Source organism: Poecilia mexicana, unplaced genomic scaffold (genome assembly GCF_051168715.1).
Source record: "Poecilia mexicana isolate PSO_F unplaced genomic scaffold, ASM5116871v1 scaffold_3, whole genome shotgun sequence".
NCBI classification, from domain to species: Eukaryota; Metazoa; Chordata; class Actinopteri; order Cyprinodontiformes; family Poeciliidae; genus Poecilia; species Poecilia mexicana.
In genome coordinates this window covers 21583318-21609363 of record NW_028263372.1, presented here as the reverse complement: position 1 = coordinate 21609363, position 26046 = coordinate 21583318, and the positions used below count along the sequence as shown (strand labels likewise).

At 39.5% G+C, this 26046-nt stretch overlaps 2 protein-coding genes across 4 annotated transcripts in view; both read left to right on the top strand.

Annotated features, from left to right (window-relative positions):
* The window catches only part of cgnl1 (cingulin-like 1), a 42175-nt gene extending 40443 nt beyond the window's left edge, over positions 1–1732 (top strand). For both annotated transcript variants that reach the window (XM_088004310.1, XM_088004309.1), the window contains exon 19: positions 613–1732. In XM_088004310.1, coding sequence (XP_087860436.1) covers positions 613–763 — 151 coding nt within the window. In that variant the 3' untranslated portion in view covers positions 764–1732. The remainder of the gene's footprint in view (positions 1–612) is intronic.
* Positions 1733–10433: 8701 nt separating this feature from the next.
* myzap (myocardial zonula adherens protein) lies at positions 10434–25989 on the top strand. Of its 2 annotated transcripts, none has more exons than XM_014980497.2 (14): positions 10434–10857; positions 11725–11793; positions 18785–18871; positions 20542–20706; positions 20806–20898; positions 20981–21094; positions 21179–21331; positions 21621–21746; positions 21937–22065; positions 22152–22246; positions 22354–22459; positions 23293–23376; positions 23650–23711; positions 23805–25989. In XM_014980497.2, the coding sequence occupies exons 1-14, from the start codon at positions 10783–10785 to the stop codon at positions 24352–24354; spliced, it is 1908 nt and encodes a 635-aa protein (XP_014835983.2). In that variant the 5' UTR covers positions 10434–10782; the 3' UTR covers positions 24355–25989. The 2 variants fall into 2 exon arrangements, with proteins under 2 accessions (XP_014835983.2, XP_014835982.2); XM_014980496.2 differs by having other exon boundaries at positions 23605–23711.
* The last annotated feature ends 57 nt before the right edge of the window (positions 25990–26046 follow it).

Below are 26046 nucleotides of genomic sequence, written 5' to 3'. Positions count from 1 at the left end.
AACTGTACAAAGAGTTTATATATTTTGCATTTAAGATAAAAAAAATCTCGGTAACATTTTATTTGCAGGGTGCCATGACAGCTGTTATAAACATGAAGAGTCTTTATGAATGTTTATATCTGTTGTCATGAAGAGTCTTTTGGTAAATAATGACATTTTTAATGCAAAGTTGCATTAAAAGTGCCATTATTTACCCAATGACGCTAATTTCTAATTTAAAAAAATGGTTAAATGAAAAATTGTCAGAATAATCTATGGATTTAATTGATAACTAAAATAATCTTTGGTTGCAGAACTATATAATCGCTCATTGTTTTCATAAAGCTTGTGGCAAAGTGGAAAAATAATTTCTTATAGCTTTTTTTCAACAGTGTTTCTATAAAAGCCTTGTTGCCCTCTTTCACAGAGCAGCTGGGTTTACACTGAGGTTAAATTACACACGAGTAAAGACAGGATGCATCCAGCTTTACTTAGTGGTGTCAGAGGAAAGACGACAATACTTTTCATGTTTTTATTTTAATTGAAAACCATTTTTGCCTCTTGACCATCAGACAAAATCCCGTGTTGATGTTTTAAGGGTGAAAAAGTTAAACTTCCTTCTACCCAATGCAGGCGCAAGAACACGTCGGCCCCTTTGCTCAACAACTTGGACGACGATGACGACGATGACGACCTCAGCACCGACGGGGAGATGTACTTCAGCTCGTCGGGGTACAAGCGCTCCTCCAGTCAGGACAACGGCTTGTCAGGCTTCGGCTTATGAGCGGAAACGCTTTCTAAATGTGCCACCGGTGAACGTTTTCTGTCATGTGCTACTGTTGATGTCACACTGAATTATCCATGTAAATACTGGGACTTTCTGCTTCCACCTGCCTGTCAGCAGCGGTCGCTGGACTCTGTAAACTCACTCAGTATTATTCGAGCAGCTCTCTGAAGGAAGACATTGAAAAGGTTTAATTTGAAGAAATGAAACGTGTAGATAATTTACATTCCCTCTTGAATGTTTCTTTGCTGATTGTTGATCATCCCACCAGTGGTAAACTTGAAAACCAGCTACTGCAACCCAAACAACCAGTACTGCCTTTATCAGCAGCCGTTTATATTCTCTTTTCTACCACCCAGGTATATGAAATATATAAACTTTTCCTTTTTTTTTTTAAATGAATATAAACCTAATATGAAGTGAATTTTGCCAGGACGCTTCTTTAATTTATTCATTCTTGGCTTATTGAGGGTTTTAGGGAAATGAGGGACTTTTTATGCGTCTTTTTTTACAGTGTTGTATCCTTTCATGACCAATTTTGTAACACAACTACTTTCCTTTATATGTTAACACTTTCTGTGTTATTAATTAATCAGCTTTTGTATAATAATCTCAGTATTGTTTATAAGCCTGATGGAAAAGTTAGTTTTTATACTAAACGAGATATTATTAGTTAATTCTGTACAAACTTATCTTTGATTTAACTTCCGCTTCCTGTCAGATCCGAGTGTTGGCGCTGAGCAGTGTGAGACTTTTTAAATTCTCCTTTGTACCTGGATGAGTGATTTTCTTCAGATGTGACGAACTGACAATCAAATGTTTTTCTACACTGTGATGATTTGCACTCTGTTTGCTGAAAATGCTGATTTCTGACGCCTGTGGAGGGAAGCAGGTTCCTGCCGCTACCTCTCTGTATGCGACTGTGTGTTCATGAGTCCTGCTGCGACGAAATAAAGTTACTTTCTGCTACTTTGTTTTGCTTTTTTGTTCTAGGAATAACGTCTGAATGTGAGTAGACGATAACATGATGAGTCCTGCTGGAAGTACGAGCAAAACGGAAAAGAGCAATCAGACGGTTTTTAGTTCACAAGTGGTTGTGAACTAAAAAATAAATATTCCTTTGTAGTAAACAAGAAGTTTACTTATTCACTGGAAAGTTAAGACCCACTTTGATGCTTCAGAACCAAAGATAAAATCTGAATTACTGTCGTTCTTCAGGTTTTAAGCTCCATTATTTTACCTTTTGTGATGTCATCAACCAAAATCCACACAAAGCAGAATAGTTTTTTAAAGTTTTCTTTTCTTTGAAGTGCTGCCATGAAAATCTACACTTTAATAAATGTCAGTGTTTTCATTGTCAGTATATGTTTAGTTAAAAACAAACCACAAATCAAAGTCAAATGATGTAATTAAATCTCTTTCAAAACAAATCTTTATGAAGCTACTAGCTAATTTAATTAGCTTGTTGAAAACATGGTTCTGATCTGTGTAAATAAATTGGATTGACACTGACAGCATTTTGATCATAACTCCAGCAGTCAGTTAATCTGGGGCCTCAAACTCATTTTCATTTTGGGCCACATCAATAATCTGAATCGTCTTGAAGGGCCAGTTGTGCCAGAATATGTAGATAAAACCAATTAAACTGTTAAAATATCAACAAATCGCTGTTCCTCCAGGACTTTGTGATTGTTTTAGTGTTTTTTTGCAATCAAAATCACAACTTTTGTGATAATTTGGAAATATTTCCAAGGAATTTTTGTGATATTTGCACTAATGTATGATGCTAAGTGTAACTTTTTACCACTCGCCGTATTGATCACGGACTATAACTTGACACCAAGTAAGGCTGAGGCAGAAATCACTTAAACTCAATGTTGATTTTGTGTGAATTTTGCAAATTTGTGAAAAACTGGAGGAACTTATTGATGTAACTTGGAGTCTAAAGGGCCAAATAAAAAGCTACGGCGGACCAGATTTGGCCCCTGGGGCTTGAGTTTCACACATGTGGAGTAAATAACGTTAAAGCAAAAACAAAGGAGCTGTTGATATCAATAAACTGACTTATTTAAAAGATGATTTAACCTTATTCTCCACATTTGTGGCAGAAAGCATCATCTGGAGCACATGTCAAACTCAAGGCCCGGGGGCCAAATCTGGTCTGCCGCAGCTTTTTATTTGGCCCTCCTCCAGTTTTTCACAAATCTGCAAAATTCACATAAAATCAACAGATCCCCACATTTTTTTCTGATTTTACTGAAAATTTTTTTCTCAAAATTGACCATGAACTTTGAGTTAAAGTGACTGCTGCCTCCGCTTGATGACTTGATGTCAAACTATAGACTATGCAGCGATTAATAAGTCTCATTTAACATCATACTTTAGTGAAAAAATTAAAAAATCCTTACAAATATTTATAATTAACCCCACAGAATCTGTGAAAGTCCTGGATGCAGAATCAGCGTGAAAAGATGTTCAATATTGTTTAATTTTACAAAACGCTTACTGAATGCTTAAACAATTGATATTTTAACAATTTAATGGGTTTTATCAATACATTCTGGCACAACCAGCCCTTTAAGAACATTCAGATTTTTGATTTGCCCCAAAAAGAAAATCAGTTTGACACTGCTGGTCTGGAGCTTCCCTTATGGCACCGGAATAGCTGCTTTTTGTCAGGTCACGACCTTCGTTTGTTGCCTTTCTGAGGGGAACAAACAGTCCGACCTGTCCGGCCTTATCTCTGCCTCCCCGCGTCAAGCCGAGCAGTGAACGAACGAGGCCGCGGGATTAGGAGGTAAGAGTTGTGTAAGCCTAACAAGGTGACCATTCCTGGGATTCCTTCATGTGCCTGAGTGACTTCAGCCAGAGGGACACAAAGCGGGACACACCGAGAGGGGAAACTGTGGCTAATTTAGGACGTGAGGCCGGAGATTTAAGGAGAGACCTGGCCGATTCTCGGAGAAATCAGCGCTAGGATTTTCTTTACTTCGTAGGAATCCAGGTTTTTCCAGTTTAACGGAGATTTGTGAAAATTCATAGTGCCACACTGCCCCCTAGCGGAGGCTCAAGCGAATGGCCATTCATTAAATGAATACATAAATGACATGTTTATCAAAGAAAAGTTTTTACATTTTTCTGTGTAAATTGGTGCAGAACATTTTGAAAAATATTTCTTACAAAATCTTCTTGTATTTCAGATATCAGTTTTTAAAACAAAGTCAGCTGTTTTCTTTCATTTTATTTTCATCTCCTTGTCCTACATTTACCTGACTCCTTAAATCTGCTCCCACGATAATTAAAAAGTTTTTGCAAGTTATAATTCATGAACTCATCGAGTACATAAAAATAACTTTGTTTTCTCTGAGACGCATATTCAGCAGTCTGACCTGTCTGCTGACTGTCTGTGAACAACACCCAGCGTGTTTTGTGTTTCTGTCTGACGCATCTGTGATGTTGTGGCTCGGGATCAGAGCTGAAACATCCGGTGAACGCCTCGGTTCCTGAATGCATCAGTGCGGCAGGACGAACCGGCTCCGAGCTCAACATCAACCTGCTGACGCACCGTGACCACGATTTGATTTTCCAGAGACACGCAAAGGTTTGCTCTGGTATCAGTGAAATATACTCCTTATTTATTTATTTATTTATTTATTTATTTATTTATTTATTTATTTATTTATTTATTTATTTATTTGTCTCGTTCATTTACAGTTTAAAATATTAACACGTCACTTGTTGATATAAACAAAGGTTTTGAATGAAACGGAGTAGCTAGAAGACAAAAAACATAAAAAAGCAATTAAGCATCAATCATCCATATTAATACATATTTACACACAAAACAGGCAATACACATAAAATAATAAAGAAAAATATTATCTTTACAAAGATACAGCATTCTACTGAGTCAGTATAATTCATTATACATTGATAAAATACTAAATTAATGACAACATGAAAACTGATGTGAGAACAAGTCTGTGCCAATAACACTAATTTATTGAAACGTAAACCCTCAGAGTTGAGCTTTATATAATTTTTTCCTGCATAAAGTCGCCTCTCTACATGTTAATTATTGCAGCTGCATCTGTATTTAGATTAATAAAGTCCAGGTAAAAGAAAAAAAAAAACTCCAGAATATTTTAATCTTTAAACGTTTTATTAAATAGTTAGCAGAGGCTAAATTAACATAAAACATCTGAAATGATAAAGGAAGAAGCTATAAAATAAGAACTGCTTATTTCAGCTCTGAACCTTGTCAGAAATTAAGGCTCAGGTAAACTAATTGATCTGTTGATTAATCCAGATTAGCAGTGGTGTGAGATAACAGGAGGATGATGGCATTGATCTTACAGGTCAGGTAGATGACGGATTAGGTGCTTAATCAGTCTGTTATTGATTTATGGAGTTGTTATCTTGACCTTTAAGTTGGGACTGAGCTTTCCCATTAAAAAAAAAACAATCAATCATGTTTTTACATGAATAGATTTTATTTATTGATACAAGAAATAAAAACATCACTGTGTGGATGACTTTAACATATTTTCCTGCCTGCTTTGCTAACATTTTGACTTTATTTTCCCTTATTTTGCTACATTCATAAAGAATTTTAATAATAAACCAAGTTAAGCAGCAAATCATCTAAGTTGTATACTTTGCTGCTGTTCTTTTGTTTTGTTTTAAATGTGTTTTGTTTGTATATTACTCTGTTTATTCTTTTATTGCACTACACTGACTAACTGTGAAGTGGACGTTCAATTATACATGATTTTTAAAACTGAGATGAATAAAAATATCACAACACAGAAAAGATAAAAAATAATGTGCATACCTTTTAAGCCATGTTGTTAGCACTGATGTTTTTTTAAACGTAGCATTTTTATTTAAAAGTACTAGAATAAAACACTTTTCCTAACATCCTAACTTCTAAAAGTTTCCACAAGGCGTAACCTTGATGAAATGAAAACCATGTAACACATTTGGCGCCGACTGAACTCTGATGTGGGACACAAAGAAACACAAGCTGCCAGTTTGAGTTTTTACTTCCCAGAAATACAACATTCTGCAGTTATTTCTTATTTAATTTTCTTTTTTTCTTTTGCATGTGCAACAAATTTATCTGTGGGAGTTTTTCTGCAGCAGTTTTTCCTGCAGCGGTACTGAACAGACAAACTATTGTTTTCAGTTTCAACAACAAAATCCACCCCAAACAAACAGACCCTCGCAGGAGATCGGATCAAACGGTGGCTCTGTGACCTACAGGCGGCGGCCAACGACAGACTCACCTCACAGCGCCTCAGACGCACGTACCGACTGGATTCATCTCCTTTCTGCAGCTCTATGGATAAATAAATATGTTTAAGCTGTGAAAAGCTTTGCGATGTTAGAGCTGAGTGTATTAATACTCAAAATGCAAACTGATGAGGACTATGTGAACCGAAAAGCTCTAATTAAGCAGAAACATGAGCGAGTTTTAACATCACTCAGATGAGAATATTTCCTCTGCAGACGCTCATGTAAGGTAGAGCTGTGAAACTGGCTCTGATTAAACACAATAAAAGTTTATTTTCTTCATTTTAGTAAAACCAAACCTGATTTTTGTCCTGCCCTAAAGTGACCTGCTGACCTCTTTTCAATGAGAAGAATAACGAGGATTTTCTCACTGACTTAGAGCTGAAGAGGTAAAAAGGAGGAATGGCACTTGAACACTTAAATGATTCTGCATTTATCAACCCAAGTTGCCAAGAAAACCTCATTTGTTATCATTCTTTTACATCAAAATGGCTCCTCAGGTAAGGATCTCTCTGCTAAATGTCCACCTAAATCGATCATATATCAAATCACCCAGAACCTAAATTAGAGACATAAAGTTACAGGACACATTCCCAAAGAGGATTTAACTATAGGATCGGGTCGCCACCAGTGCAGAGCTTGTTACATTTTCCATGAGTTTGAAGATTAAATTAGAGCTGGAGTTATGGCAACATTGTTTTTAGATAGCTGTGTGTTGATTAACTACACAAAAACCCAAGAAAATAAAGCATCTCAGTTGATTTAGATTTTTTGACAAACAAAATTAAATGTTAATATTTGAGAAAATAAGCAGAGTAAAAACAAAAAGCCATTTTCAAAAGATGAATTCATGTATTTAACGGAGGTAAATGTTTCCAAGCCAACATGGCCTTATCCATAAAAGTGATTAACTCCCATGATGATGTTCAAAGGTTAATTATTTATTTTTCTTTTCTTCAGAAATAAGTAGAAGTAGTTTTATTGTTGTGGTTAGAAAACTATTTCTAAAGAAAATGAAGAAAAAAATAAGAAATTTGCCTTAGATTTCTACATATTTTATGAGTTAATGAGTCAAAAGGAGTATTAAACTAACGGTCTTCAAGAAAAGGATTATCTTATCAAAATGTTGGTGTTAGTGTGAAGGTCTGAGGTCGGGAAAGCTTATGGCATCAGTGATGCACCCAAAGTAGTGAATGGACACAAAATATTTGAGATTATTCTTGCACCAACTCTTGGGATTAGTCTCAGAAAGACCAGGGTGAAATTTAGATATAGAAAAGTTGACAGAAGAAACTCTGATGCTTTTCTTGAACTTGAAACATTTCTCAATAAAAGCAGTTTGAATATTTGAAGATCTAACAACATCGACGCTGCAAAGTTTGTGCAGAAGAAAACTTCTGTTTGTTGCAAAACATCTGGTCACAACGATTCACCGAACTGGAAAAGCTCTGCAAAGAAGCAGCAGAGCACTCGGTCCTTTTCTTAAACCCAGAGAAGCAGCTCGTTCTGGTTCTGTATGTGTGAACAGGATTTCAATGTTTGACTCGTGACTCATTTATCTCCCTACCGACTTGATCAACCTGTAAATTACCGGAGATTAAGGAACAATAAACAATGGTTTCCTGTTTCCCAGCAGCAACAGGGACAGCTCTGGCTTCTCCAGATCGTAAATCACTCAGGTGACGATCACTGAAGACAAAAAGGGAAGCTAACACTTTTAAGATAGCTCAAAAATATTTCACGTTTTTCTAAAAAGTAGACATATGCTGCTGTGGAGTTTAAAAACAAAACTTTCTCTGGTTGAGTCAGTGAAGCATGAAGCTGTGTGAGGTGAGGCATTTCAGAAAACCTCAACACGTTTCTCTGCCTTTTGGCTCGACTCCTGCAGGGTTTATGGGCGTAGCAGCGTAAACGCGCCAGGCCTGCGCTGACGTCACATACAGTGAGAGTGTGAACATGACGAGAAGTGAAAATGGTAGAGAGAAAAAAAGGCCCACATGGACCTGGACAGAGTTTGGACTCACTGATTGCAGATGTAAAAAAAAAAGAAAAGAAAGAAAAACAGTTTGTTTGATGTCTGGTTACTGATTAACCAGCTGTTGAACGGATTTTCTTCTCACTCGCTTTTACTGTATTTTGCTTTTACTGACATTCAGCTGATCAAGCTTTTGTGGGGCAACCTGAGTCTCTTCCCCATTCTTCATCTGCTCCGTGTTTCTCTGAAAAGGGAGTGACTGCAGCCATCCACAGGATAATTATCCTTCCGCTCTGCTGCGATAACAGCATGTGAAGCGGCGTAAACATGCGGTGATCTGTTGGTGGTAAGGGCCCAGGTAGAGTTGGCATTAAAAAATAATGGCTGGGATCCTTTTCATCGATACCCATTGTCAGCCGCTTCAATTATTTATTATCTGTGGCACTCCTGAACCAACTGGGTCCGTGATGGAAACTCATTTCTGAAGCTTTGACACCAAGATTTCAAGTTATTTTAAGTTCAAGTAGCTGCAGTGGGAAAATATTTAATCACAAATTAAAGTTTAAAAAGGATATGCATTAAAAGGATTAAAGGGATTAAAGGTACTCACTTTCAAAATGGATATTGATTTATTAGATAACCATTCCTGATGTGAAAATGACGCGCTTAAAAGCTTGATGACAGTGAAGGTCACACTTTCATCAAACAATAAGTCATTAATCAGCGTATATTCATTCAAGAGAAATGAAGTGATAAATGTATAAAAAAAATTAAAAATGAACTGAACATAGTAGAATTAAAAAAAACACTCTAGAGGACATATTAACTTTAAATTTGCAGGGTTTATTTCACAGACTTTACTGTTAGGTATGTCCAGTTTATTGATTAGTGAAATAAGGAAAATGTTTGCTCAGCAGGAAAATCAACAACTCCATGCAGTCGGCTGAGCTTCCAGTGATGCAGTTAAATTATTCATATCTACTGGTAGATTTAGTGTAAAATTATTTATATTTAATCAAGGACCTTAATTCTCACATTACACTTTTTTTCTTTCCGGTTACAAATACAGTCACCTGAATAATGCTTTTAATGCTCCAAACTGTCAACATTTTTGCTATTTTTTCAATAAACACCTGTCAAATACTTCATTTAATTGGACAAATCTGGAAAATCCCAAAGACTCTACACATCTCTTTCCAACACCCCCCAAAAAATTAAACTACACGTGTTTAATGAAACTATTAAGTTGATAAAAAAAACAAGCAAACAAGCAAATAACAACAACATATATTACAGTATAAGTTTTATTAAAATTAACAAATTTTTTGGCCCTCAAGTCCTTTTGAATGGGATTTTTGACCAACTTAAAAAGTTTGGACACCCCTTCTCAACAGATTGTGTCACATTCATCTGGACCCTGAATGGTCATAAAGTAAATATTACTTCTAGTCAGAAGAAATATGACTACTGGATATGTTGGGATTCAACCTTTAGCTGTTGGCCTGTTAGCCACAGTTTTTACTCCACGCTGTTGTTTTTTAGGTGGTGAAACTTTAAACTGCGCCCAAGTAGCTAATCAACAGGTTGTTGCTAGGTAACTAAAGAATGCGTGAGTTGCTAGGTAACCAAAGAGCGAGTAAGTTAGCTTATTCCACCAACGTTGCTTAGCTAGCCCCGATAGGCTTAGCGGCTAAAGCATAGACATATTAATGTCTATGGTTCCGCCACTATAATTTAGCTGACCTTAACATTTCCTGTGTTTTATTTTGGTCATTATTGTTTCACTGTCATAGGCACGAAACCCGCTGAATTCTATGTTCTCAAGTAATAAGTCAGGTTTTCTAGATTATATTAAAAGTTGTGTCCGAATTCAGGGTCTGCATCCGGGTCCTTCGAAGACCGTGAATATCGACGACCGGAAGAGAGAAGCTGTGACTTCGGACAGGTTTAGCTATGGTTTTAGCCGATGTAGTCTTTCCCCTACATCCTCCAGAATGCTCTGGTTCGAAGTTCAGTGAAATTATTGAATGTTTTATCTATTTTCTACTATCTATTGATGGTGATCACGTGTCTATCGCAATATATATTGTTGATTGTCCAGCGCTAATGTGAGTATATGATTGTGTACGTCTGGATCTCTTCGACTCATAAAGTGAGGTAATATTAGATGTGTTGCTGCTATTTAGATGAACACAACTGGAATAAATTGAAAATATGTTGATTCTTTTTGTTAATGTGCCACTCTGAATAAGTTTTCTAATAATATGAAAGGCTCCGCCGCCGCTTCAGCCCCTCCTGCTGGCCACATGTATCTGATAAGCGCCGCTCCACCTGCCCCAGCCCCGGGGCGGAGGACCCGCCCTGTGAAAGTCCACCTCTCGGGGCAGGAGGAGCGCAGCAGAGGGAGACAGGTGAAATGTGGCCCGACAGGTCTGATGGGAACACAGACACGCTGCCAGAGAGAGGCAGGGGAGGTCACTGACGTACAGTCTCAGCAGCAGACATTAACTAAGACAGGGTGAATCAGGCGTAGAGGTAGGGGACCTTTGGACCTCGGGGCCCCGTGGACTCCCTCTGTAGGCTTGACTGAGAGGAATTTCCCTCCTCTGCGCTGCCTGGAGCCGGGGGCAGATGGTCGGACTGAGAGCCTGAGCGGACCTCAGGAAGGAGAGTGAGAGGAAGAGTGGGAGAGACGGGGGGCTGAAGAGAGGGAGACGAAGACAAGCGAGGACTAGAGAGTAGAGGAGACATGCTTCGCTACGGTTCAAGACCAAGGGTTACCACCACCACCACCACAGAGGACTCTGCAACTCCTTCCAGCGAGGTAAGAAAGATGAAACTCTCCCTCTGTTCTTCAGTTTTCTGCGCTTTTCTCCTCCCTCCTGTTTGAGTCTCTCAGCTACATCTACAGCCCCTTGACTCTCAGGGTTGGTGGGTTATGGTTTGCTGCTGTATGTGCTCGGTTGCACAAGCCTGTAATGGGAGCCCAGTGGGCAGGAGGCAGGGATGTCATGTTTATTCCAACGCCTCTTGGATAAAATAAGCCAGTTTTTAATTTCTACAGTGCAAAACCACAAAATCTTACTTTGTGTTTTTGGTCTAGTTTACAGTACAAATAGCTCAGTACACTTGAAATAAGAGAAAACTAGTTTACAAGTAAAGTTTGGAGCTAGTTTTATGTCAGTAATTCCTTGATATCGATGAAAAAGTATTTATCCCACTTGTAGATTGTTTCACTTAAAACATGGAGTGAAATAATCTCATACTTTTTGATCAATATCAAGGCGTTGTTGGCTTGAAACAAGTTCCCATATCTTGCTTAAACATTACTTATAAGTTAGTTTTGCCTTGTTTCAAGTGTACTACATTTGCAATAAAATTCTTGGTAAGAGTTTATGTTTTTGCAGTGTAATCTAAATGCTGCATGCTGCAGGGTTTTTTTATTATGGCAAAAAATAAGCAGGATTAACTGCTAACCTTTTAGCTTGGAAATTAACCATAACAGCATTTACTGTGCTGTACGTGGCATGACAGATGTTGCTTTTTGACAGTTTCACATGCATCATTTACATAAACTTTGTTTGCCATTCATCATCTATAAATAAACGGCAGAGATGTTGGTGACTCTGGATTGTTTCAGGATAACATTTTCTCACTGCAGTGTGTTTCTGAATGTCCTTTTTTTTTCCAGAGGAGGGTCCTCAGGTTGACTCTGCTTGCAGGAAATGATGAAAAAAAGGAGGAAAAAACTGCAGACACAGTAAGTCTGAAGTTTCTCACAGACATTCCACAGTAAGCCGCACCGGTCCGATTCAGGCAGCTCAAGCTTTATTAAATCAAGTTAAGTTAAACCTTTAATTGAAGAAAACTAAATTACTCTAACTGGGAAGCCTCTTCGATCTCCCCACATTTTGATTTTTTAGCTCCAAGATGAAGAATCTGAGATTTGTGCCTTTCATCATCAGGTCCAGTTATGCAATCATGACCGAAGGGCGTGTGGATTTAATAATACACAAACATCTGCTTCACATTTGCTTCAAATATAACGTCAGAACATTCTGCTAGCTCGGCCGATCCAGGAGAAAACACTCAGAAACACACACCAGCCGAGCCGAGCGGAGACACACGGCCGCTAATAAAAAGCCCATAAAATTATTAGCTTGCTGAAAGGCGGCAGACATTTTTAAAGGAGGCAGTGTGAGTTACGGTCGCTGCAGGCTGTGTGGGTGTTTGCTGTAGGTGGCTCTCACACAGGCTTTGTTTGTGTTGCGGATCTGATCCCAAGTCCGACAGTGAGAGCGTGAGAACGGAGAACTTTCCTCTGCTTGCTTTTTGCCTCTCAAGAGGTTTGCGCTTGCTTTCGCCGTGCAGCAGCCTGACTGCATTACTGTGGCATGCTTTGAGTGAACCTTGGCCAGAGAGCAGAGTGGTCATCTCGCCGCCACACCTCCACACTGATAAGTCGGAGTAATCTCTGAGCGTGCTTTGGTTTGGGAGGGTGGGACCGTGACGGCTCTCACAAAGGAAGGTGTTTGTTTCTGTTTGGAGCGATCATTTTCAACCTTCTAATCAGTCTTAAAACAATAAAATAGTCCCCTTAAGCAATAGAGAATTTCTAATTTCTGCAAATAAGCTTATTAATAAATATGTAAAATGTCTCAGTGATGTAAAACTAATGACCTCTAGCTATTTTTAAACCAACCAGAACTTGTTTTCAGATGTTTTGCTGGGTTTTGTTCAACAAAAACAGGAAAGGCAGCAGGGCAGAACCTGCAGAACTGTTTACGTAAATATATTTACTGCAGGACAATGTAAAGAAAGTTTGTTACCAAATGTCCATAAATTAAAAATAAAAACACTTTAAAGTAACTCTGATAAAGTTAAGCTGTGATACGTTTTCATGGCTCTGGTTTGTGTAAAGTTTTCTTGGCAGCAAAGCCAAATCTAACAGCGTCACTGTAGTGAATATTGCACTTATTAGATAATTCATACTTTAAAGCAGCTTTTATTGTGCACATAAATGTAATTTTTATATATTTATTGAGCTGTGATCAATTGGTGGCATTTCTTGCCCCTCCTTTTGCAAAACCATGTTTATATATGCATTATACTGCAAACATATTGAGTCACCAGCTTCAGCTCTTTAAGAAGGCCTTAAAGAGGTGAAGCTTTTTGTGTGGAAATGCTTGACCATTCTACCAGAAAGCAAAGGTCATTCCTTATTTCTGAGGTCAGACACTGATGTGGGACAGAAGGCCAGGATCATAATCTCTGCCCTAAATGATCTTAAAAATTGGGACTCTTTTCAGTTTTATTAAAGTATGATGGACCTCGCTTTGTGCGCTGGTCATGTTGCAAAAAGAGTGGAAAAAAGCTGTTGAAATATTAGGAATTAGTTTAACTGGAACTAAGATCCAGAAGGAGAGCTCCACCTCATGACTCCGCCTGCAGCCAGCTAAACGTAGATGCAGTCAGAAAAGAGTCGCTCTTCTTCTGGCAGCTGCAACTTCCAGACTTGACAGTTTGATCATCAGACAGAAATGTGATTTGTTCCTCCAGAGAACGCTGTAGCCCAGCGGTGACATCATTTACAACACTGAGTGACGTAAGGTTGAGTGCAGCTGCTCAGCCCTGGAAACCCAGTGAAGCTCTGCACACAGTCTTCATGACCTAAACCAGGGAACAGCTATAAACTGGAGGACTAACTCTGTGCTCTATGGAAGATTTAGATGCTTGGCCTTATGCTGCTGTAATGCTTACAACACCTGAACAGATTCGAGATGCAGCGTCTGTATAAAATCACGGGGATCATTAGATGAAACAAGAGGTTTTAACTTTTGAGGAAAGTGAGAATCTCATTATTTTCTTGCTTGTTTTTCTCAGATATTGCCAAATCTCCAAATGTGTTTTAAAGAGTCTTTGTCTAATGATGGAGTTGAAGTTGAGATGTTCAACTAAAGGCAGTTTAGATTCAAATAAATAGTAAAATATCATTTTAGATGAGTAAAATACAACCTTCAAATGTTCAGACTCGCCCTAAATTAGAAAACTCATTCGAGGTGCAACTGACAAAAAACTTTTTTCAGTTTCTTAGTTTTCACTTGAGCTGTGAAAAAAAAAAAAGAAAAAGAAAACTAGGTCAAACATATTGGCTAAACTCCACAAGGAGAGTTTTATTTGGGCTGCGGATGTGGTGTTTAGATTTCAGCCTGGTCGTTTCTGAGTGAAGTTTTAAGATTTTTAGGTGCAGAGCTGTTTTTCTAAATTATAAAGAAATAAAGGTGATAAAATGATTGTTGCTACCAGGATGTGGGTCAAGTAGTAAATCATGTTGCATGCCTTTTGGCTTCTTTTTTGTGTCGTAGTGAATCTCTACAGCCTAAATGCCAACTATCCAAATAACTGGGATGAGTGGGTATAAATGCACATTTATATTACTTAGTATTTAAGTTAATCTTTGTAGAACAAAACAGCAGAAGTTACATAGACGAACCTCTGTTTCCTGCTGTGTAGGGAAACACATAGCAGTCGGATCCGTTTTGGGGATTTTTCCTGTGTTTTAAGTTCTTAGAGTGCAAAATGAGAAGACAGAGATCAGACCGGAAACACACACACTCGGCGTTACTCGACCTGTAACAGTAACTAAATTTTTCTGGATGATAATTTGATCCAGAAGTTATTGCGATAAACTATAATTTTGTTGTTTTGAGACAATTTCAGAGTAATGTAGTAATGCAAGAACACATTCTCATATAAATAAACTTTGCATTTTAATGAGCATTTAACAATGGAACTGGGAGACATTTTAGATATACAAACACATAATCAAAACAACAAACAAGAAGAGGCGTAAATGTCTCTGCAAACTAAAATTTCCGTCAAAGAAAGGAGCTGGTTGAGACCAAAGCGCCAGCCTGAAGATTTTTGTCATTTAATCTTTGGCAGAACGAGACAGAAAGGAGAAAATGATAATGGAAAATGTTGAGCTTGTTTTCATTTATCACACTATAAATTGATTTATTGCCTCTTGCGACAGGCCTGTGTAGGAGACAGGAGTGTTTGCTGCAGCTCTGAAACTGCAGAGATGGCAGGTGAAAACAGACGCCCGGTTCTCAGGCCTGCTGGTGTTTGTCGAGCTGACCCAACACTAGTTGATCAGCAGGAAGTGGGAAGAAACCTGATGAATTAATAAAATAATCCATTTAAATTAAAAACTAAAAGTAAAGGACTTTCATGGTCTTCTTGTTGTCAGCCTCCTTTTGCTAATAAGAGGCTGACAAATGATTTGTTAGGTAAAAAGAAAAGTTTGCCTGACAGTTTAACGATCCCTTTGTGAGGCGCCACTGACACAACAAAGACTTTCAGATTGAAGGGAAAAATCTGAAAGTGTTACAGGGTGCAATAGTCAAAATGCCTGAAATAATTTCAACACTGGAAGTTGGAACAGTGTTGACTTGTGGAAGTTGCGACATCTGTTTTCATATCTTTAAAAAGTGTAAAAAAAACTTCCAAAAATCTCCCTGGCTAAACCGAGCAAAGTGTTCCCGCTGATTGCAGTTTCTTTTTGTTTAGGAGATAAAGATTGGAACATTTTGATCAAAAATCTGCTTCATCATGAGGAGAATGAGGTCATCAGGTCTCAAGTTCACAAAATATCTCTGAGGTTTCTGCAGATAGGAATGAAAGCTGAGGGAGTTTCTCTATCTGCACAGGTTTCTGCTGAGGCTTGATCTGAGCCGTGAAGGTTCACAGTGCTGCAAACCTTCATGTTTTCTCTTTACTATTGATAACCTCTGGCATAATCACCACAGAGTTCAAATCTAGGTCTGTCCGGCTGTGATAAAAGGAAGTTATGAAGTTAATCAGGGAGGAAGGAAATGACCAAAATACTCTGAGGGGGAGATGCCTGTTGGGACAGAAACGCACACTGAAGCAGCTTCACATTGTAAAATTAGAAAGGGTGTGGCCCGCAGCTTGACTCATTGTGGACACAATCCAGAACTGTGACTTTGTGATCTAATGCATCATCACTGCAGCGTACAGACTAAAGTAGCTGCACAAAAATGCTGCTAAACCTGCAGAGTTAGGGTTTGCCTCATTTACGGCTCACAGTGTCTCCAGACGATTCAGCTCCATCTCAGGGTCTTTGTGTTGTGTGAAGTCAAGTGAGACGTTGTTGTTTGTGCTGGAAATCAGCAGCTTTCTCCTTCAGGAAGCAGTCATGTGACTCCCAGCTCAGCCAGATTTAGATGTTTATCTATGCGCTGCATGAGTAGTTTACAGCGGCGTTGATGCAATTCAGGTCAGCCTTGGAAAACAAAGGAAACCTGTTCACCACCTGAACTGTATGGATGCAGCTGTAAACCTGGGTAAACATTACCCCACCACGTGGACAAACACTGTCAGATTCAAAGCCATCTTTATGCTGCCAGCGCATAAAGATGCAGCTTTTCCTCCCTCACATCTGCTGGAATTCACATCCCCACCAATCAGCGGCCGCCGCCGCTTCTCAACGCCGCCGCGTCTTCTGTAGATGAAGTGGTGATGAAATGTGAGGCCCCGCGCCGTCCAAGAGGCAACACTGGCATCTTTGTTCTTGTTCCTCCTCATTCTTATCTCTGCGAAACTGTGGCCTCCTTCTCCAACTACTTTGTAAGTTTTATTAATACGACTCGTCTTGAAACAAAAGATTAAGCATTGTGTAATAAAGGAATACGTTGTGGATGTTTTTAGATGGCAGGAGCTTTTCCCAGCCTTTAATCAGTCGTTTTTCTCCCACTTCTGAGCCCGAACGTCTTTAATTCAGAGTTTTCCAAAAATATTCACATCCCATTCAGCCTTTTCATGTTTAGGCACTTTTTTAAAATTACAAATAAAACATTGAAGTGTGGTGTCCGTTTGTTCAGGTTGCAGTTAGATCAGCTTTGCACATCCAGGGAGAAAAACAAAACAAAACTGCTAAAGCTCAATGAGACTGGATAGAAACAACAACTAACACATTCATTATTGAGTTTCGCTGCAGTTAGTTTCATCCTGACACTGCCACCCTCATGTTTCAATTTGTTTAGATATTGATCTTTGAAATGTCAAAAAGCCAGACACCGTTTTCTCTCCACTTTTCGAAGGAACTGGAATGAGCAGCGAATGTTGACTGGTCACATCTTCAACCTAAAAAATGTGTTGCTCATCTGTCTCATTAAAGAATGCATTAACACTTTTAAATTCAGGCTGCTTTGATTAAAGGTAAGGTAATTTTATTTATATTGCACATTTTCAGCAACAAGGCAGTTCGAAGTGCTTTACAAGGAAAAACAACAAACCAAAGGAAAGAGTATAAAACTACAAATTAGTTCCCCATGTTTAAGAATAAGAAGTCTGTAATTTATAAGCTAGCAGGGGTTTCTCTGGATTCTTGTTCTGACAAAACTAGATGGTACTTTCTAAGTTTGTTGTAATTTGTAAACTAACAGGAGTTTCTCCAGGTTTATTAAACTTATATTAAAAGTTTAATGCTAGATGTTGAGTGAGAAGTTTCTCTAGATTAACTAATAGGACTTTCTCTGGAAGTTTCTACTAGTTCCTGCTCTGGGTTGAGTGAATAAAATGATAAATGTCAAAATAAAGCAAAATAGAAATGAAATACAGGATTTATTGTGCCAGTGTGCAACAAAAGGAGAAACATGCAGAGGTAGGGAAGGAAGCAGGACAATAAACATACTAAATCATTAAAAAATAAAGTGAATTCAAACATAAACTGATCATAAAATCTTCTCTATATATAAAAGTTAAATTAAGGAAAGAATAATTGTATTTTTGACCAATTTCAGTCACTGAATGTCCATTTTCTTTGGACATTCAGATTTATTTTCTTTACATTTAATCCCAATAGATGGACAAATCAGTTACTGAAGTGGAGAAATAACTGGTGCAGGTTTTCTCGCTGGACTGAAGGAGACGTTACCGTCATTAAGGCATGAAATGAATATGACAGAAAGTATATTTAACATTTTGAGTGAAAACAGACGGACGCTGATCCAGGATTTTGGTGGAGAATCACCCCAGACTGGTGGTCAGATTATTGGGTTCAGAAGTTTTACAAACACGGTTCATGAACTGAGACGATCTTCTTGCTCCGTCTCTGATCTAATGCTGCCCTATCTGCAAACAGAGCTCCAAATATTTATTCAATTTAAACCGCAGGGACAATAACGGCTCCTCCACAGAAACACATGCAGACGTTATGACAGACCATCAGGACAAATACAACTTGATATTTACATCCTGCACCATTGAGTCCCAGAGTTTATTTGCTTGTGGTCTGGTTGTGAAAGCATCTTTCTCAGGCTGAGTTGCATAATGAAGGTATAAAGTGCAGCTTTGTGTAGTTTGGTGGAATAACGTTCAGATTATGCAGAGAAGACCAAAATGAAGATCACAGTCAGTCATGATCGAATCATTTGGATTATTGTGGGTTATTTTGCTTACTTTTTGTTGTGAAGTTCAAATTATAAGGATATTTTCAGCATATTATGACACTTCTTGATGCAATCTAAACAATAAACACAACCTAGCAAACATAAACAACAGCTAGAGGTGACATTTAATGACAGCATAAACATTTGGTTCCTGTAAAAGAGTCATGACCAAAAGTCAATTTTGCTCAGAAATTTGTGTAAACTTTGTGTTTTCACAAAGCCTATGAGAAATCACCCACAGAGCCAGTCTTTAATTTAGTTTTGTTCTGTCCACAGGCGGAAAATCACGTCAAGGAAACATGGAAGAAGAAGAACGGTCTGATCCACAGAGAGCGGCCGGCTGGCATGGAGGCGCCTCAGCAGGTAGACACAACAAAAGCCACAGAGACTCAGGTTGCTGTTGCCCTACAAACACATTTCTCCTCTCGACTCTCAGGATGTCATTAATATCTTCCCATCCGTTCTCCGGGAACAATAGACGACTGTAGCAGTTCATTTCTGTTCACACTGGAAGACCGTGGAGATTCATTCAGCAGCTCTGTTGTTGTTACAGGACGTCAGAAAAGCAACAAATGAAATCGTGTTTTAATGGAACATCTGCCACTGGAACGCGATTTAGTTAAAAATGTCCAAAGAGTTAATTAAATTTGGATCTACTTTACATATTGGTGCTCTTGTCTGTGTTGCTTTTGTTTATTTTGAAATTAGTTCCTCTGCCTGAAGAAGCAAAGATGTTTGTGTTTATTTAGTGTCTCCTTTTATTGTGAAGGAATCTAAAGTTTGGGTTAGGGTATGTTATCATTTAAATACCTGTGGTACGGCATCCTCTTTAGAGGAGATTAAACGTTTAGTTGTTGATGAATAGTTGTTTCATATATTGCATAATGGAACAAAATTACTAAAAAAAGGATGAAATGATAACTATACTGCAAAATAACTTTAAACTTCAGACGTTGGCCCATTGGATCCTTTGCCAAACAATTCTTAAAACACAGAAAATGTCTTTCTAAATTCCTAAAATGATAAGTGCAGGCAGGTTTATGTGATTAATCTTTGTCTTTTCTGTGCTAAATAAACACCAGAGTTCTTGTCTGGTGGCTTTTTGGCTCCTATTCCTGCCAACAAACAAAACTCCAGAGATTATTTTGGAGGAAAATGAGTTCTGATCTTTGCCCCGGGTTGGTGGCCATTTTTAATCAAACAATAAATTTTATTGCTTACAGTTACCTGTAAACATGCTTTAATGAGTGCCTTGGGTATTTATTACCTTTTATTTCAGCACAAAGACGTTTCTGGTTCTTTTTCTTCCGTGCAGTGATGCTGTTGCTCTACGAAATCTGCAAGTGTTGCAGAATGAATGTTAATGAATCTGACTGCACTAAATCCAATAAGAGCAAATAACAACTTACATTTAAGTAAGAATGTTTAATTGCTCTCTACTGTGATTTTTACTATTATTATTATTTGCGTTTTGGACTTCGCTCTGTTTAAAGGACTATGAGTCCCAAACCAATTTCTCTTTCAAACATCTTATAAAATATTCATTGAAACCTGATCTAACTCACAGTTTGGTAATTTATCTGCACCAATCACTATTGTTATTTAGTTATGTCGACGTCCCAGCGCCATGCTGGGCCTGTGCGTCTGTTTTCATTGGCTGATCGAGGGACAATAGGCAGAAACGGCAGAAGCTCATGTTCTGGGTTGCAGAAACCTGACACCGCCTGTGCACTCTGCTCTGCACCCCTTTTAGCTGCTTGTTACCAGCCTGCTGTTTCTCACCAGCAGCAGTGCTGCACAGGCCTAATCAAGCACACACACACACACACACACACACACACACACACACACACACACACACACACACACACACACACACACACACACACATACATATGCGCATCCAAATGCAGACACGTAAACCTGAAAGCGTGCATGTCCTCACATCAAATCCTGAGTTCAAAGACGGCAGAAGTCAGCCTGAGTGGAGGTTGGGGGCAGAAACCTGACCGCTGTGATCCTGTCTCCCTCAGCACCTCAGAGACACAACCAATGGGGCGCTGGCGACCTCGGCGCAGCATCATGGGCCCAAGGTGTACGGCGTAGTGCAGAGGACGAGCACGGACAGGCGGCAGGAGCTGATGGCACGCGAGTGGTCCGTCGACCACCTTCATGACGAGATGAGGTACATCCGGGAGGTGAGTGGACAGAAGCGGAGCGGCCTTCACTTCGCCAGGTCGAGGGAGTTTAGGTTTCTGTGCTGGTAACGTCTGTATGCTCTTGGTTTCTGCAAACAGGTGAGGGACTCTCTGGAAAAAGTGAGAGAACGGATGTACGGGCAGTTTGGGGGGATGCAGCAATCCATGGAGAAGCTTTCACAAGAAATCAGGGTAAAGGATCATAACAGAAACACGTTATTAAACTGATTCATCAAACTCTTGAACAATAATAAAAACGCCTGCGTCTCTCCAGGCTGCCAACGCCCACCGGAAAACTTTGGAGTCTGAGGTGAAGGTTCGCACCGCAGCCATGGAGAACTTTGATCAGATGAACACCTCCCTCATATCTGCAAACATCAGCCTGCAGGTAGCAAATCATGTGAGGATTTGTATTTATTTGACAGCTGCATGCTGGTACAGAAACCATATGTGTTTTTTTTTCCTTTCTCAGAAATCCCTTTTGGAGAACTGTCAGAACAGAGTGGACATGAAAGACGAGGTGAAGACTTTGCGGAGCGCCAAGGAGAAAACTGAAGAAAAGCTCAGGGACAAGGAGCGGGAGCTGGCCGCAGCGCAGGCTGAGAACCAAACGCTCAGACTTCAGGTGATCCTGCAAATCCACCATGTCCAAAGATCTGCAAACATCTGCTGCAGCTGATGTGCGAAGCTGATGAGAGGCCGCATGCCAGCTGCCAAACACACAGACGCTTCTCTGCATGAGTTTATCAGAAAATCAAACCCATCATCAAAATAACCCCCCAGACCTCTGCTTGCAGTATTTTTCTGCACAACAGAGCTGAGATTTGAGCTCTATCTGCTTCACCCAGTGCAGCTCCAATATGTTCCTGTCTGCTGAGAGCGGTCTTAAATGTGCTGTGCTTTGGGTTGTTCAGGTGGAGTCTTCACGGGAGGCAAACACCCACGCCGTGCAGGATCTCACCACAAAGCTCCAGAGAGAGTACGAGGAAAAGCTGCAGAGCGAACAACAGAAACACAGGGAAGAGATAGAAAACCTACAGGTTTGCATTCTTTGCTGCTTATGCTCACCAAGGTCTGTTTTCACAGATAAGAGGGGAAAACCCTTTACCACCAGCACAGGGATGTTTACTCCAGATGCTTCAAATGCTTAGATTTTTATCGCATTTTGCTAGTTTCTAATGACGATCAAATCACACGAGCAGAGCATCAGCAGGGTTTCTGCTCACACAGGCCCAGCTAGACGAATACATCCGGCGGCTGGAGGAAGCAGAGAGGAACCTCACGACTGCAGAGGCCAAGATTGCTGAGCGAGACGAGCGGATCGTCGAGGTAGAGCGTCTCCTGAGCTGCATGGGGATGGTAAGGCAGCTTTCTGATGAGGCGCGGTTTTGGGATTGGTTTCAGTTTAAAGTCTTTTTCAACACGAAACCTAACATGTTATACAGGAGAAGAGCCAACTCCAGCAGAAGCTGCAGGAGTGCGAACAGCGGATCCGTTTGCTAGAGCTGACAGACAAAACGGACGCAGCTGCAGCCAAAAAGTAAAAATTAAACTCCTCCTCTTCTTCAGTCTCAACCATTTTCAGATTTTTCTCCAAAACATCAAACTTGGAAAAAAATAATCACAAATCCTCGATGTTTGCTTCAGGTCGAAGCAGCTGCAGGAAGAAGCCGTGGATCTGCGAGAGCGAATCAAGCACTTGAATGACATGGTGTTCTGCCAGCAGAGGAAGGTCAAGGCAATGATCGAGGAAGTGAGGAAGACCTCTTGTCACTTTAATTACAGTCCATAAAAAGGCTTTCAGATCCTCTTTCTGCTGAGAACAAGGCATAGAAAACAAAAACACTCGCCTGACACTTTATTAGGTACACCCGTTCAGTTTCACTTTGCTGATCTGTGCCAAAAAGTTTGATGTAAATCCAAGAGAATCCAACCCTGGTCTATTCTGTGGCTTTTGTGCATCAGAAAATCTGCACCTTAATTCAACTTCCTCTGAAGGAAATATAAAGTATTTTCTACTTTTAAGGTTATTAGTTGCCTTCTAGAGCTCTGGAAATGTGCTTCAATGCCAGAGCTTTGAAATAAATTCAGGAGCAGCATCTTGTTTAACGGGGGGGAAAAACGATCCTGTTTTAACGAGTTAAGTTTTATGTTTCATTCTAACAGATAAAATATGCTCCTCTGACAGATTACGACTTTTTAAAAAGGCATAAATTCTCCTCCTTCTCACCTTCTATATATCCCAGCAGGTGTTGCTGTTTTATTGTTATGCCCTTTCTTACTCAAAAGTGGAGATAGTTTGGTTTTAATGAGACATAAACCTCTTAAAATCTTGTTAAAATGAGAAAGATTTCTTGTTTCATCAAGAACTAAAACAAACCTTTCTGCATAAGTGAGATTAAAGGCATCCAAAAAAACAGTCAAATTATTCAAACAATGTCACTAGGTCAGCTATAGCTACAGGTCAGAGGTTAAAGCTGTCAGGAATTCATGCCGGATTTTAAATAATGTTCAAAGAAGGTCACGTTTTAAATCTAGAAACCCCTGCCGAGCATTGGGAGTGTCTAACTGTGCTGTTCTGTGCAGGTTGAGTCTCTGCGCGCTCAGGTGGCTCAGAAGGACATGTTCATTTCAGAGCTTCTTGACAGAATCGCTATAGTGGAGTGTGAGGTAAGGCTGTGAGGAATAAAAAGTGTTTAAATTAAGGTGTGGCTTCCTTCTGCATGGCTACAGATGATTTGATGAGCGCAGGATATCCCGGTCTTTCAGCGATGTGTGTGTGTGAGTGTGTGTGTTTTCCACTTCCCCTGTCAAATCGCCTTTTTTCCATGTAAAGTGACTGCCGTCCTTTGCATGATGCTGACCTGATGGTGCTGTTTCCTGTTTCCCTTTTCCTAGAATAATGAATTAGAAGACAAGCTGAAGTATTTTATGTCCACACAGAATAGGCCTCAAGAGATTTTGGAAAGACGAGACGTAGGAGTAGGCTGCGATCTGCTCCCCAGGTAGGAGTGGGCGCCTGGATCGGCGCCCGGATTGTGTTTGGTGCTTCGGTTCAAACTGGTTTCTAATTCTCACGTTACTTCATGTGACTACAGACATGAAGTGCAGAAGCACGATGTTGAATCTGTCCATCTTCATTCCACCCCACCTTCATCACCTACACCACGTGTCCAGCCTTCATCACCAGTTAACCCATCATCACCCACTCAACCTCTGTCACCGACAGAACCTCCATCATCGCCCACACCGTGGGCTCCATCCTCTTCACGGCCTTCCTACCTGTCGTCCCTCCAGTACCCGTCGTTCAGACTAACAACGCCCATCCAGCCTCACACATACAGTTCGACTAACCCTCCACCCAGCAGGCTGGAGACCAGTTTGTTGAAGTACTCTCCTGGTCAGTACAGCCAGTACCTGCAGTCCAGCAACCCGGCGATGAACGGTGTGTCCTCTGAGTCCGACCCCGTTGAGGGTCCGGTCCCGTCCAGGAGAGACGAGGTGGATGCAGAGCCGAAAGCAGACACTGCTACTCAAACCAAAGCGCAGGTCACGTCTTCCACCTTGTCTTCTCGGCCGAGATCAAGGCTACAGGTTTCCTCACCCTTCATGAAACTGATTGGACACAACCTGAAGGATAAGCACTGATTGATTTACAGGGCTCAACGTTTGGGAAGCTCTAAATAATTACATTTATTTTGCTCTCTTTTTTTATTTTTTTCTGGTTTATCAGATCTTGTAGACGCCTTCAGGAGAAAATATGCAACTTTCTGAGTCGGGTCATTTACAGTTGAGCCCAAAGTTGTTCACATCCCTGAGCGTAGGGCTGGACGAATGTAGCTGAAAAACTTGAGCGTTTTATATTTTTGTTTTAAATATCTAAAATATTGCCAAATTGGTGGCAGGACCTTTCCTGTTTTACTCTCAGTTTTCACTCCATGTTGTTTGTTTTTTTCAGCAGTTTGAGCGGTGAAATCTTAAACTGCTGCTGCTTAAGTTACTCAACAGGTTGTTGCTAGGTGACCAAAGAAGGAATGTGTTGCTAGGTAACCAAAGAGTGGCTAAAACCTTTCTTCTAAATACATCTCCCAGAATGCTGTGCAGTTCTGGCTCTGAGTTCAGTGAATATTCTATTTATTGAATATTGAATATTCTATCAGATTCATAATCTGTTAATATTGATCATGTGGGCTGTGATATATATTGTTATTGATTAAATATCCAGCTCTACCTCAGTGGCAGATTTATATTTGAAGTGACCTTTACTTGTTCCATCATGTTTCTTCTGACAATAAGTAATGTTTTGCAGTGGCCCAGTCAAAGTCTGAGCTTTCACCTGAGTGTGGGACTTGAGTCTGGGAGGCCTTGCAACCTTAAAAACACAAACTTAAACATTGTCCAAGTACCAGTGAAAACATGCACAAACCTGCTCAGTAATTATAAAAAGTTTTGTATTGTCATAAAAAGCTTTTCTATTAATTATTGGAAATGGTATTGATCATTTTCAATGTGCCGTTTTTAAATATAAACTTTTATTTTTAGATTAATACTCTTCTTAAAGTGTTTTCCAACTGGAAACAAACTTCTGATTTAAATTAAATTAACTTTAAATCCAAATCCGTCTGGAGTATGGACACCTGTGGGCTTAACTGTAATTCACTTGGATTTAAAATGAAAATGTACTGTTTATTGTTCTCATTTACCATGGATAAAGCTTTTCAAAACAGATTTGCACAAGTAAAAATGAAGTTTATGAAACACGTTCTTTGTTTCCCCTGGTGAACTATTTTCACTTTTTCTGATTTTTGATCACAACGGTGAAAGTTAAAATCATCTTACTGCCTCTGCCAGGCATGATGGAAAAGAGTGTTATTGATGATGTATGAAGTCAGCAGCTTTTGTAATAACACATGTTGCTCTCAGTGGGGTGTAATAAACTGAATTAATTTTTTATTGTCTTTTTATATACAGCAGATGTAGCCCATTTTCCACGCTTACTGAGCTAAAAATATCTGTCCTGGTTAGGGATTGATATGGTTATTGTTGGTATTTCTAAATGTTTTTTATTTGTATATATTAAATGACATATTTTGCTGTTGTTCATGCCCTGTAAATAATATTTATTAACTTGCATTGTGCCTTTGTGTACATATCCTACTGTCTCATATTGGTGATGGGAATAAATATCTGTATTGACAACAGGGTTATCGGACATTTTGAGTACTAAGAATTTGCAGTTGTGCTTTTGTTGATAATAAAGTTACTGCCATTACTGAGCCACAAGCATTGCTTTCCACCTTCTGTGCCATAACAGACTGATTGTGACTGAGAGTACTTTTA